This window comes from Hydractinia symbiolongicarpus, chromosome 15 (genome assembly GCF_029227915.1).
Source record: "Hydractinia symbiolongicarpus strain clone_291-10 chromosome 15, HSymV2.1, whole genome shotgun sequence".
NCBI lineage: Eukaryota > Metazoa > Cnidaria > Hydrozoa > Anthoathecata > Hydractiniidae > Hydractinia > Hydractinia symbiolongicarpus.
In genome coordinates, this window is record NC_079889.1 from 9,724,183 (window position 1) to 9,737,213 (window position 13,031).

General features: G+C 34.0%; 1 protein-coding gene across 1 annotated transcript; it reads left to right on the forward strand.

Annotated features, from left to right (window-relative positions):
* Positions 1–633: 633 nt before the first annotated feature.
* Positions 634–10,162, forward strand: LOC130629128 (collectin-12-like). Its single transcript, XM_057442233.1, has 7 exons — positions 634–1,445; positions 2,205–2,853; positions 6,913–6,975; positions 7,935–8,027; positions 8,194–8,244; positions 8,396–8,461; positions 8,783–10,162. Exons 2-7 carry the CDS (start codon positions 2,761–2,763, stop codon positions 9,221–9,223), a joined length of 807 nt encoding a protein of 268 aa, XP_057298216.1. The 5' UTR covers positions 634–1,445; positions 2,205–2,760; the 3' UTR covers positions 9,224–10,162.
* The last annotated feature ends 2,869 nt before the right edge of the window (positions 10,163–13,031 follow it).

Consider the following 13,031-nt stretch of genomic DNA (forward strand, 5'->3'; position numbering starts at 1 on the left):
AGGCAGTAATTTTTTCTGCCACCTGGGGCGGTTAGAAAGAAAAAAGAAATTAGCATTAGCTGGGTACTAGATTGATTCTCTTAATTTTATTTGACTAGGCAGCTATGTCGTATCCACTTGGATTGTGTAGCAGATGTAGGAACCCTAAGTCGTGTTTTCAAATGGCAGAAGTGTGTTATTGATCTCTAGAAATGAAGAAAAAGACCAGAGTGGCGACTAACTTCTAATGGTGGGTTTTTCCAGCCTCTCCCCAAGACCCCTTTTCGCTTTGTTTTACTAGGGATGGGCTTCTTCTTTGCGCCATCTTTAATTTAAGAAACAAGGATCCTGGGCCGAATTTTGGATTCTGTTCATTTGCAATGTCTTGTTAGGAAGGAAAACTTGATCAAGCTCAAGGAAATTCTTAAATGCATTCAATAAAAAGATATCATGTCATATTAGTAGAAGTTCTAAGCAACAGTGTGTATAATTATTTGGACTGATATCTCATATAGTATTTGCTGCGGCATTTTTAAAAGCATTCTTTTTTTATCCATTAACCAGATCAAAATTTTTTATCAGAGTACTTTTAAAACGTCTCATTCGAATCTCCCGCAGGTTTAATGGTTGTTTACGAATTGTCGATTGTCACAACAAATCAACAACTAAATTGTTGAGCTATTACGACACTTCATTATATCTTAATACAAGTGAAATTTTGATATTGTGTCTTTTTTTGTTCCTTATTTACCTCAGTCACGACAATACTAAAATCAACTTTAAAAATCATGCAAAGTTCGAAAACAAACACATTTTAAATACATGAACTAAACTTATCCCTATTCTTGAACCCCTTCCCACCTCCCACCTCCCACCTCCCAACTCCTGCTGGCTTTTTGTCTCATTCTTGGTTAGCATCATAAACATCAAAAAAATATGCCGCACCGTCACGTCTGTTACCATGGACTCCTGGGTTAACAAGTGGTCAGGAAAAAATTAAAGAATTTTTTTAAAATCATTTCAATATCATATTTTGAATTTTCATACGTTTATGAAGTAACTTAGGCATCTAATATTATTGTTTTCATTTCACAGACTTAGAAATATATAATGGCGTCAGTTTTGACTAGATGACGTCATTCCAATTTAAAAGAACCCTCAGGTTCAGGTTTCTATCAAAGAGGTCTGGGTACGAGAATTCTTGTTATGAAAATTAGTATTCACACCGCTGAAGATATTGAGAATTGGATTGAAACTTAGAGAGAGTGTATTGTTAAGGTCTTTTTAATTTCTGATTAAACGTAAGAGTTAATCTTCTTAGTCAATCGTAATAAAACGTGTTATAGAAAGGCTTCTCTTTTTTTTTACAAAATTTAAAATGTCCAGTCACATTGTTTATACTACATCGGTTTCTTTACTATTTATGGTCCGGGAAGCATCCGATGATCAATGTTTTAATTCTTCGGGTGAGAAAAAAAAGTTTTATTGGCAAGTTCCATGTTTAATCATTTCCATTCAACTCCTCTGTGTCCTTCCGAACTAGTGTTTATATATGCTTACGTAATCAGGTGCACCTGAGTTGTGTATTGGATCAACAGTCTTATTCTTCATGCGTAAAAGAAATTGGGCAGAACTCCAATATTATATATATTTAATCACTCAGCTCTTTCCTTTTCCCTTCAGTTGTGTATTTTGTAATGTGTAAGAGTGATTATTAGTAAATCATTTTCTTTGAAAGTTTGACGACCTTGGTGACTGCTCAGGCTCCTTCCACGCCAGTCTTATGTAAACAGTGGCCTTCTTGAAACTTGGAAATCAAAGACATAAAAATAAAATATTAAAAAAAAACTTAGGTAAGTTGCTGGAGAGCGTAAATTATCCAGCTCTTTAGCAAAAATAATTATAACTTGCCATCCGTAATCTCGTGTTTGTTTTTTTTGGAAATTAAAAAGAGTCGCTTTGCTAGATCAACAATTCATAGCAGGGGACATATGTAAAATATTTTAAATACTACAAATAACAAGTACTATACCTTGAAGGAACGTTTGATCTTCTAAAAGTCTATCTCACGACAATAAATTTTGATTTTCACGAAAGATCTGAGAAGAAAACACGTGGACATGCAGAAAAAGCAAAAGAAGAGAAAGGAAAAGCAAAGGTGATATCAGGATGTAATAGTGCTGTTAATAAATGTTTCCTTAGCTTCTCATTAACATTTTCCTTAGGATTTCAAAATTTGAAAACACAATGGTAACCATATCCCTTTGAGCATGATTTTAAACAAAACAAGAGTAGTTTTGTTGATGGACTTGACAGGACACAGCAAGTCGTCAATGACATAAAGAGAAACGTCTAACAACAAGAGCCTCCGTGTTCACATGGACATCTATTTTTAAAGACTACCTGTGGAGACAAAGCGTGTGTAAATAGCTCGTCTATGGAATTACAATCCCATGACAGATTACAGAGAGGTTTAACATTTCTTTCTATACATTTCCAATTGGATAGAATCGATTAAAAGGGATTCCATGCGGCGCTATTTTGTATCATTGCTGCATTAATTATTGTCCTTGTGATACAGGAATTGAAGATACAAATTTGTATACTGGTGAGATATGACAGTTAATCAATGAGAGAAGAAAATACTAATAAAAGAAAGACTTTGAATCTGTTTATATAATTGTTCATTCATATTGAGAAGGATTTGAAGACCAGTCGTTAAAAGAAGCACACATAACATATAAATAAATACACACATATGTAAAACTAAAGAAAGAAAACATGGCAATTCGTATGAACTTCAAAACGACGCTTACATCTTGCGCCTTATTGGTCATAATATGTAGTATTCATGTTACAGAAGCACGAAATAACGTAGGTTTTTTTGTTGAGAAGTTTCTTAGCTTCTTTGTTTATGTTTTTCAATTAGGTTTTAACTGTTTTTTGTGGATCATTTTTATTTTTGATTCATATTTTTTATGTTGTGTACGATGTTTTAAAAGTCAAACTTTATTTGAATAAAAAAATGGTTTTAGCAACTGACAAAAAAGATAGAGCAGATTACCAGACAAAACAATTCTAAGATAGATAGAAAGCTTTTGTGTTAGGTAAGTATATTTTCAGGAGCTTCGTGCGAAAAAGAGTTCTAATAGTATAACCATAGGGAAGCCAAAAATTCAGCACAGTCTCTGTTTTTTCTATTTCGTTTTTGGTTACTTAAAAGATCTTTATATGATCCATCGCAAAAATTCTCATACTTACCCTCTATTTCTTAGCGTACCAATTTGTAACATGCTTTACTGCAGGCATCAAGTCAAGTAAACACAACTTTTTAATCGCCTTCACAAGAAGGCACACTCCATATAATGCCATTTCAATAAAAGCTGGCACTTATTTACTCACCTAATGCAAACTGCAATACAAAGCCCTGACAATATTAAATTCAACTCAAAGGGAAGCTATAGATTTAAAATGCTTAATGCATTTTTTTGCAGAGAACGTTTTTACAAATGCGTGATTATGCCTTAGGTGAAATAGCCTGGAAATGAGTATAATCGCTCTGATAGGATTGGATGAAGATAATCGTTACGTCTAAGTTTCTATATTTTGTTCTTTAGGATTTAAGTTAAAATGACTCATTTTTTTTTCTTCTGGCATAGGAAATAACGAAGATTTTCATATGAAGCAAGAAAAGTCAGCGAGAAAAATCGTAAAGATTGATGATTAGCGAGACCATATCAATATAATCCTTAATTAATTACAATTTGTTCACTCCTTTTGAAACATAAACAAATATAATATATCCTAATCGCCTCCCCGGATGTTTTTAAGACAGCGAGCTTATATGATCTAGATTGACATCAGATTATACGCAGCAGGCGGTCACGTGACGTGAACAGTTGTTGATTAGTTTTAGGTGGGTGGTTGTTTCCGATCAAGTCAAATTGGATCAAATTTTTAAATAAAAAAGAGGAAATGTGCTCTGTTTAGTTGCTTTAATCAGTATTCTATATTTATTTCAAAATATAGACTTGTATATGTGGGAAAGAACATATCTATTGCACAACATTTATTCACGTTAATATCAATAGGAGAGCAATAAGAACCACCACTGTTAAGTAACCAAAAATTCGTATCCCATATCACTATTACCATAAAAACCTAATGCGCCAGCAGTCATTGCTATAATAAAGATATTCTTCTATATTTCATTGAATATGTAATGGCTTATGCCTACAACGTTTCGCCCTTGGATCGTAATTGCGCTTTCTCTATCTCGAACTTTTCTCCATTTCAAAGTCAATTTCCTGAAAGCGTACACTTAAACAATTTTTCTTTCTTTATCTCGAACTTCTTTCGCGCGAATTTTTCTCTCACGAAAATCCCGGTTTCTTGTGACTTTTTCTCTCTTTGTCTTATAATGTTTTGTGTCTACGGGGCTCCTCTAAACAGCACATGAAACAACAAAGTTTGGAAAATAAAAATTCGAATGCACCCAAAACATTCGACATCTGAAGTTTGGATACAAACAGTAGGATTTTACTCGATTGTCAAAATGTCAGCCTTCGAAACGAAACTTGAAAAGAAAACTTTGGTTTAATACACGTTTCCCGAATTACATGTTTTTTAAAATTACATGTTTTTTAAAATTTCGGAATTTTGATGTTTTGACCTTAACATCATTTTCAGCATTAGTAAATTAGTTAATGTATAAATTTTCAACTTAATCCGACATTGGAAAGTGCTGTTTTTGTGGCATCATTGTTACGGTCAAAGCCTTCTTAGTTTTCGACTTTATAAGCCTCATCTTCGAGCAAAGGTTAATTAGTACAAAATTAAAAAAACTGTTGTAGCAGGCTGTTTGTTTAATGTATGAATATGAAAATTTCACAATTTATTAATTTTTATGTGAGGATTTCGAAAATTACATTCATTTTCTTTATAAAAGGTGAGAAAGAGCTGCGGCACATTTAAAGAAAATAAATTCGGGAAAGGTGTATAGTGCAAAATAATTCGAAAAATTGAGAATGGCATAGAGACTATTTATCTATCTATTCTATTTGAATGAAGTAGAAATCGTGCATTTTCTCAAAATAAAATGGGCCAAAATCGAAATAATTAGTTCCGCAAATATTTTTACCCTTAAGGTATTAGAATTAGCGTAATGTAACCCTAACCTATTTAACACGGCCTAGACCATAAAATTGAAATGTCATGGCTAATTTCGTCACGTAAAATACTCCAATGTACCATGATAATTTGCCGACATTGATGTTTGACATATCACAACAAGATGTGACTGCGTTTTTGAGTTATCATGACCCATCTTGAGACATTCTGGTGTGCTACTGTTACTGCTGGTATTGTTGTGTTATGGTTTCACACTTTCCAACTTGTGCACAGAGACGATATATCTGTACGTTTTCACACTGGCAAGTTTTTAAAACAACAAACATACTTCCTAATCAAAACAAACAACATTTTTATTTCATTAACACGTAATATCAAACTCAAAACTCTGCAACTTTATCCCGCTGACTGATACAATCTTGGTCAAAATATGTTGAGACAAAACATCTTATTTCGAAGTTTGTCACCATAAGTAATTGCATAGGCTATTTCTATATTAGATTCACACATTGTGAACTTGTCAACGTTTAATTGTCAATAATCACAGTGGACTTAGGATCTTAGGCTATTTGGTTACGTCCAAACTCTTTGTGCTAATTGTTGCTGACGTCAGCATGGCCATTCTTTCCAAATTTTGGGGCTTTCGTTCGTAGGCCCCGGACGTGGATTTTTTTGGTGTGCGGACGTGCTAGAGAATGGGACTAGCAACTTTTTAACGCTCTCTGCATGACATACGTGTGTGCAACACTTTTGTCTATATTTGAAAAACGAGCAAAAAACTGACTTTACTCTTTGCCCACGCTTGTGGATATCCAACAAACTTGAAGTCCAGACTTCTTATTTCGTGTTGAAGTACATTAAATCATTTTTGAGAGAGAGTTTTCACATCCAAAATACTCTAGACAACTTTGTTTACTGTTGACGCTGAGTTCAGAGAAGACCAACTTCAAAGAATTCATTGCATTCTCCCTTTCTATTTTATTCCTATTAACCCGAGTACTTTTCCTCTATACTTCAAAAGTGGAAACTGTTTATAAAACCTATGTAGGACTATTTGTGAAAAAATATTGGGAAAATAACGGGTTTTGTCGCATTAGAATATATTTCGATACACAATGTATCTGTTCTTTGCAAATGGTATTTTGTTCCAGTTGTCGTACAATATATTTTAGAGAAAGAAGTATTCGTAAGTTAAAAAATTGCAAAGTCAAGGGACATAACTTTTAGGAATGGTCCCCTTTAAATTTTTTTACGGGAAATAACTCATCATATAATAATTTCAATGATTCTTTCGAGAATATACTTTGGCGATAAGCATAGGTGTTGATTATTATTTGTTCCAGGAGGTCCTGTGATTCGTGTTTAATGTTACCATAGAATATGCCAACAACTGCATAGAGATATCTTTAAAAATATCTCTATGCAACGATAGAAGCTAAATGGTTTTGAATCGATTAAAAGAGCTGGCTGACGAGTTTTACACAAAAGAAAATTTTTATATCTCACATGACGGAATAAATAAAAATTTGCTAGAATTTACTTTCGCAAATAGTTTACTACAACATGAGGGAATAAACTTTTGTTATGAAGCCTAAATTTTTTCGCGGATCTTAACTTTCGCAGTTTGGTTCTAAGGTCGCGGAAGTTTCTTGCTTTAAAGTTTTGTTAGAAGTTGTAGAAACATAACATTGATAGAACTAAAAATGAAAATATTTTTTAATCCATATTTATGAGTTCTTAGCCATATCTCGTGATATTTCTGCAATAAAATACTCTGCTCTATCAACATTGTTTTCATTTTAGTGTCGCTTAAAGAAACATCCCAAGAGTCAATCCTATTTTTTATCATGTGACGGATACATCAGTGTAAGTAGTTGTACTTTAAAGGCTGCGAAATATGACGTTAGTTCTTGAATTTAGTGACTTACACACAAAAGTTGTTTGCAAGGCGACAAAAAGGTTGCTAGCGCTATTCATTACTTTATGACTGATCTCTTTCAGAGAGCGCTATAACCATTTTAAAAAGGGTTGCGAAATAATTCCTTAGCTTTTAAATTTAGTGACTTACACAAACGTTTTCCTGGCACTATTTACTATTTCAACACTAATCTCGTTGAAAAAGGGTTTCAAAATAATCCGTTAGTAAGTAACCCATATCAAAGTCGATTTAATAAGAAATTAGCATCACTATTCATTATCTATGGATGGGTGGTCATGTTAGGCCATATTAGGGGTAGGCCACATTAGGGGTAGGCCACATTAGGGGTAGGCCACATTAGGGGTAGGGCACGTTAAGGTTGGGGCACGTTAGGGCGCAAGACATACAGCTAAAAAGAAAGAAAACATTTGAGCTGAGTGACAGTGCGTAGAATTTTAGACTTGAAAGGAAAAGGAAGAGTGGTTAAGATATATTTGCTATAAGCTACGTTGTGGAAAAATAGTAATGATCCTCTGTGAAACATTTTGCTTTATAAATGTCTCAACGGGAGAGTGTCTAAATATATGTATATGTAGACCTGCTAATCCGTCTAGAGACGTCTTAAAGGATGCATAATCAAAAAGAATGATTTCCTGCTAACATAATATATATGTAGATTAGATGTATAGACAGAAATACGAAGGGGAATTAGATTAAATAAATATTTAAAATTGGCTTTTTTCGTATGCAATGCCAGCAGGGACAGTTAGACTTAAATCTTTGACCTCTTTCTAAAAAACAACTATTTGAGAGGGACAAACAAGAGAGAAGATATAGAGACAGGAAATCTCAAATTAACACAAATTACCGAAGCTTTAGTAATTATATTTGTTTTATTCTCTTTCAGGATAACAAACAGACGAGAACTAGTATTCGTAAAGACAAGAAAAAACCCAAAAAAGCAGGACCACCAGGGCCACCCGGTCCAGTAGGACCTCCCGTAAGTTATAATACATATTTTTTAATCTATTTTCTTCGTTTTATAAACAAATTATAAATAGTATGTATGTGTAACGAATTCTATACAACTTAGCCCTTCTTATATTTCGTTATCTCAAGAGCCCTCCTTTAAGTTAATTAACCTTCGCATGCTTTCTATTATATAGGGAAAAGATGGTATTGACGGTGTGGAAGGACCAACAGGACCTATGGGACCAGTACGTAGAAACATTTAATTTACCAGTAGTGGATATGTTTAGATCTCATACTGTTGACATTGAAATGGGCGAATCGAAGTTTCCCAAACAAGTCTACTGTACAAATAAAAGGTCTTTTAGAATTTATATAATAAAGTTATTTTTGTTTTAGACTGGACCTACAGGTGTTCCAGGAAGAAGAGGACACACTGGACCAAAAGGACCAAAAGGTTCAAGGGTACGTAATCACATGACAGCAAAAGCAACTGCCCAATATACTTTTTATCATATCAGTGACCCAAGGCAAGAAAAACATTTTAAGTATCTTTTTTGGTAACAAAGATGAAGATATATTTTGTAGGCTTCATGTTATGTTTCTGTATTAGAAGCGTTCTTTCCTTTTACATCTCCAAAACAAAAACAACAGTTATTGGTAACAATTGGTATTTGTTAAACGATCAAGAGTACATTGAAATCAAACTTGAGGAATCGCTATAAACCCCTCTGATTCCCCTAAATATCACGTTTATTATACTAACAGAAAAAATACTGTTTATAGGGAGATGTTGGTCCAATGGGCCCTCAAGGACCTTCTGGTCTACCAGGAAATTGCATAAAAGATGAGTCACTGCTCAATAGAGATGTTGCAGAGAAATTATACCACTGTCTAGCTGGTCCACAAGGTCCTCAAGGACGAAAAGGAGATCTCGGTTTACAAGGAAATCCTGGTCCACAAGGACCACAAGGAAAGAGCGGTGAACAAGGTCAAAAGGGTGATCGAGGTCGCAGGGGTCCTGTTGGAATGCCTGGATTACCTGGAAGCAGTGGGGCTGTGTCGTGTGCTACGTATTACTCAGACTGGATTGGTAGGTTCAGTGAGATGGAAAATAAAAGTTCCGATGGTATATTTTGTCCAAGTAGACAATTTTTGCAGGGTTTTAAAATCGAAAAGAATGGAATTAAGGAGAGGTATAACTACGTTTGTTGTAAAATTGGATGATAGGTTTATGTACGTTGATATGTTCTCATTAAAATGTAATTGTGCTGTGTTGAAGTATACCTAGATGGTTGAAGAAAGTTGGGATTGTAATGGTGAGAGACCATGAAGCAAATAAAAACCGAAATAGGAACCATTATTTATTAATTTATACCAAAAGTAAATATAACTTATACACGAACGTTATTTTTTTAGTAATTACGGAGCTTTTAGAACTCATGCACTAAGAGATCTCTTTATGCGAGAAATGATTATACACTTCAGTTTAACCGAGGCCTGGTGACGAAGTTAAAATGCATGAAATATTGTGGTAAACATAGACTCAAGATTTTGAGCTTACAGGAGGTATATTAGAGATCATTTTTAAGACATAAGAGGCCATAAGAGCGGGCAGAGTCTTGTAGTCTACCAAATTTGTTTCCAAGTTGAAATTAAATATTTTGTATATATCTGTTTATATAGAAAGTATCTTCTTAATAAAATAAATAATAATGAGCCTTTTTTTTCGGTCCCACAATCACAGGGTCTTCAGCTTCCGTCCTCAAATATAAAGAAATATCACCTGGGATCGAAGTTGTATTTATTTTAACTACGTGGACACCGCACCTTAACAACAAAATTTCGACACCTTTTTATTTAATGTGAGTAAAAAGTTGGTAAAACATAAAAGAAATGTTAACAGAGTGACTGGTATTTTGAAACAACTAAAATGTTCACACTGACCTTAGCGAGCTAATTGTTTGTTCCTGTCCGACATTGTTAAAAAGAAGGAAAGAGAACCTAAGGACGAGGTTGATTATTCACTTATAATTTAGTCTCTAAAGTTGAGGGAATTGGAGACTAATTATTCTTTATTTAACCAGGATAGCCTTTTCAGTTTTCCTATTGGTACTGCTACCAAAAGTTCCTCCCAAGGGTGTCCTAACGCATTTAAAGCTTCCATTTCCAGCTACGAATTTCGTGCAAGCACAACAATCGTTCAACTGAACAAACGACTAAGTTATCAATCTTAATCTCGTTCTAATCTCATACTAAGCAGAAAGAATAGATTCACACTTTTATAATCTCTGGAATGACTCAGACCAGTGCACTGGAAACGAACGCACTACCACAAGGCCACCAGTCGCTAAATTCGTACAATAACTAATAAAAACTAAATATTTTTTTACCAATAAAGAGATGACATCGATACAACACGTACGTACGTACATCACCTTGTTAATTCTACAGAATGTCCTAGGGTGGGGAAGGACGACATTTTTGTCCCCAGGGTTTGTTGTTTGATTCCAAAGCCGCTAGTGCCCGGGGGAACAGTCTGGCCTATGTGACCTCTATTTCCAAGAATGACGTGCATTGGTAGAACAAACACAGAGCCGAAAGAAAATCAAAACAAAAACAAAAACAACAAATGGTCAGCAAGAAAGGAAGTGAAACGTTCTTTAAAAACAAAGTCAATTGTGTGACAAAGAAAAGATATTTGTGAAAATACTTAATGACAACCTCGCAGTTCGTGCTATTTTGCATGGAGCCAACGCGTGGCAAATTCTAAAAAAAAAACAGTGGTATAGCCCACATTACATTTAACATTGCCATAACTTTCTGTATATCATGGATGATATGTTGAAGTTGAAGTACTAGTACTGAACTGGGTATTGCCTAAGTTATTTAGCCATGATAACAGAAATCTTTGATAAAGGATAAGTATAGTATGGTTTTATTAAAAGGTGCACAAACAGCTCCAGAACCAGGAAATCATTAAAAGGGGACGAAGGGGAAATTTTCATGCGCGCGCTATGCAACATTTCCCATAGTATGTGCATGAAGATGTTTCTCGTGACCCCACTTCTTATTTGCTGCAGAATGGTCTTATGAAAAACTTTGATTTAAATATTCTTGAATAATCAAAGGGAATGGAAAGTTTTTTCGAGGTTATCAGAGTTGTATGTACCGTTGATTTTACTGAAAGTCAGGGTAAACACCTAATTAGGCGGCATGACCTAATTAGGCGAGTCGTTTAGTTAGGCAACGTGATGTAGTTTAATTAGGCTGCCTGTAGTCTAACTAGGCGAACGAAAACTTTCTGTTGTAAATACGTCGAAATCATTGCGTTTCACACTACAATTTTTATGTGAATCAAATCTGTCCACTTTGCAGATAATTTTGACCAATTATTGTCTTATTTGCATCGCGCATTGGTAACTTATGGCTCAAACCTCGAGTGGACTTTGTTGTTTTAAATAATGGATTTCAGCCATTCACGCTGGCGGACGAAAACGTCACCTAAATAGCCGACACTTAACCTAATTAGGTTATATATTTCATTTTAACATAATTCTTAGTTGTGCGAACATATCGAGGCACGAGTGACAATTTTGGAATCATGGTTGCATAGACTATCTATTCTGAACAAAGATTTTTTGCGATTTTTTCTTAGGAATGTGTGAAAAGCCATTAAATATTGTAATGTCTTAACCAGGTTACATATGGCCTAACTAGGCTACAATGAGTCGCCTAAATAGGTGGTATGCCCTAATTAGCCTACCGTCGCCTAATTAAGTGTTTACCCTGACTGACTGACCAGATCTTGCTTTATAACTTCTTTTTTGTTTTTATTTTTGTAATATACATCACTACTATCCCATAACACAGGATTTGTTTTAAAAAAGTCAATTAAAATTGTTTTGTTTTATTATCATCAGATAGCTTTTTCTTTCCATCCAGCATTTTTGCTTTTTCTCCTAACTTCTCTCTTCTTCTCTCTTCTCTCTTCGCTTGATGTTTGACTTCTTAAGAAAAACAATGTTTACAGTTTCTTGCATTTTCATTGGTCAATTACACTTTGCCTCACATGATTGCGAAATATTTGTTGCATGATATTGTAACACGAGGCACGCATGTGCTGCAACAATAATTTTGTCCCGGGACATGTTGCAGAAGGTGGGAACAGGAGCAACATTTACTATGCAACAAAATTTTGTCTCCGAAGCACAAAATAAATTCAGATCTATTTTGTCTCTAAAGTGGTGGAGCAAAATTTTTGCTCTGTGCAACATTTTTCTGCTCCATTGCAGTAAAAAGTAGATATGGTATACATGCTATTTTTTTCATGCGCATGCAATGGAGCAATGTTGTATATCACGCAAATGAAAATGAAAATTCTAATTCAGCAACTGAAATAATAGAGTAAATACGGTTTAAACAGAAAAACCTCTGAACGTTTTACAAAACAATCATATCAACAAAACACAAATATATCCATAATTATGAGACCTGCCTCCTATAAATTTATGGCTACAGCTGGGATCTGCTAAAAACTGACTTGGGCACTGTATACATAGTTGAGACTTTGTCCTTTAAAATGTTATATCTTTTTAGCCAAAGTAATAACTTTTATGAAGTAAAATTTTATTAAGAAATGTATGTTTTAGATTTATAGAACTTAAACAAAATTAGGTTTCACAAAAATTTTACTGTTTAGAGGAAGTTGCCAATCTATGCTGTGTATTTTTTGTTAAAAAAAAATAGGAAAATTTTTTATATTCTTGAAGAAACATCTCAAGGATGGGGGTAAATTTTAAGATTTCAAATGGTGTAAAAATTTTTTATCATATTAAAAATCAGATCTATTTTTATTAATTTTGTATGGATATAGACTTTAACTTGTACTTTGCCTAAAAGACCAAATAATTTCATCCACACAGAAAATATCTAAATGATGTTTAACAACTTTATTATTTGGAAAAAAACCCTAAGAATAAGTGTTGGTTTTAAATTTTAATTTTTTATGCATTGTATTCTCTGTATAATTATG

Excerpts from the sequence above, each read along its gene's own strand:
- LOC130629128 (XM_057442233.1), top strand. The coding sequence starts at position 2,761 with ATGGCAATTCGTATGAACTTCAAAACGACGCTTACATCTTGCGCCTTA. Across the intron at positions 6,976-7,934 it reads CATGTGACGGATACATCAGT|GATAACAAACAGACGAGAAC; the intron begins GTAAGTAGTTGT and ends ATTCTCTTTCAG. Across the intron at positions 8,245-8,395 it reads CAACAGGACCTATGGGACCA|ACTGGACCTACAGGTGTTCC; the intron begins GTACGTAGAAAC and ends TTTTTGTTTTAG.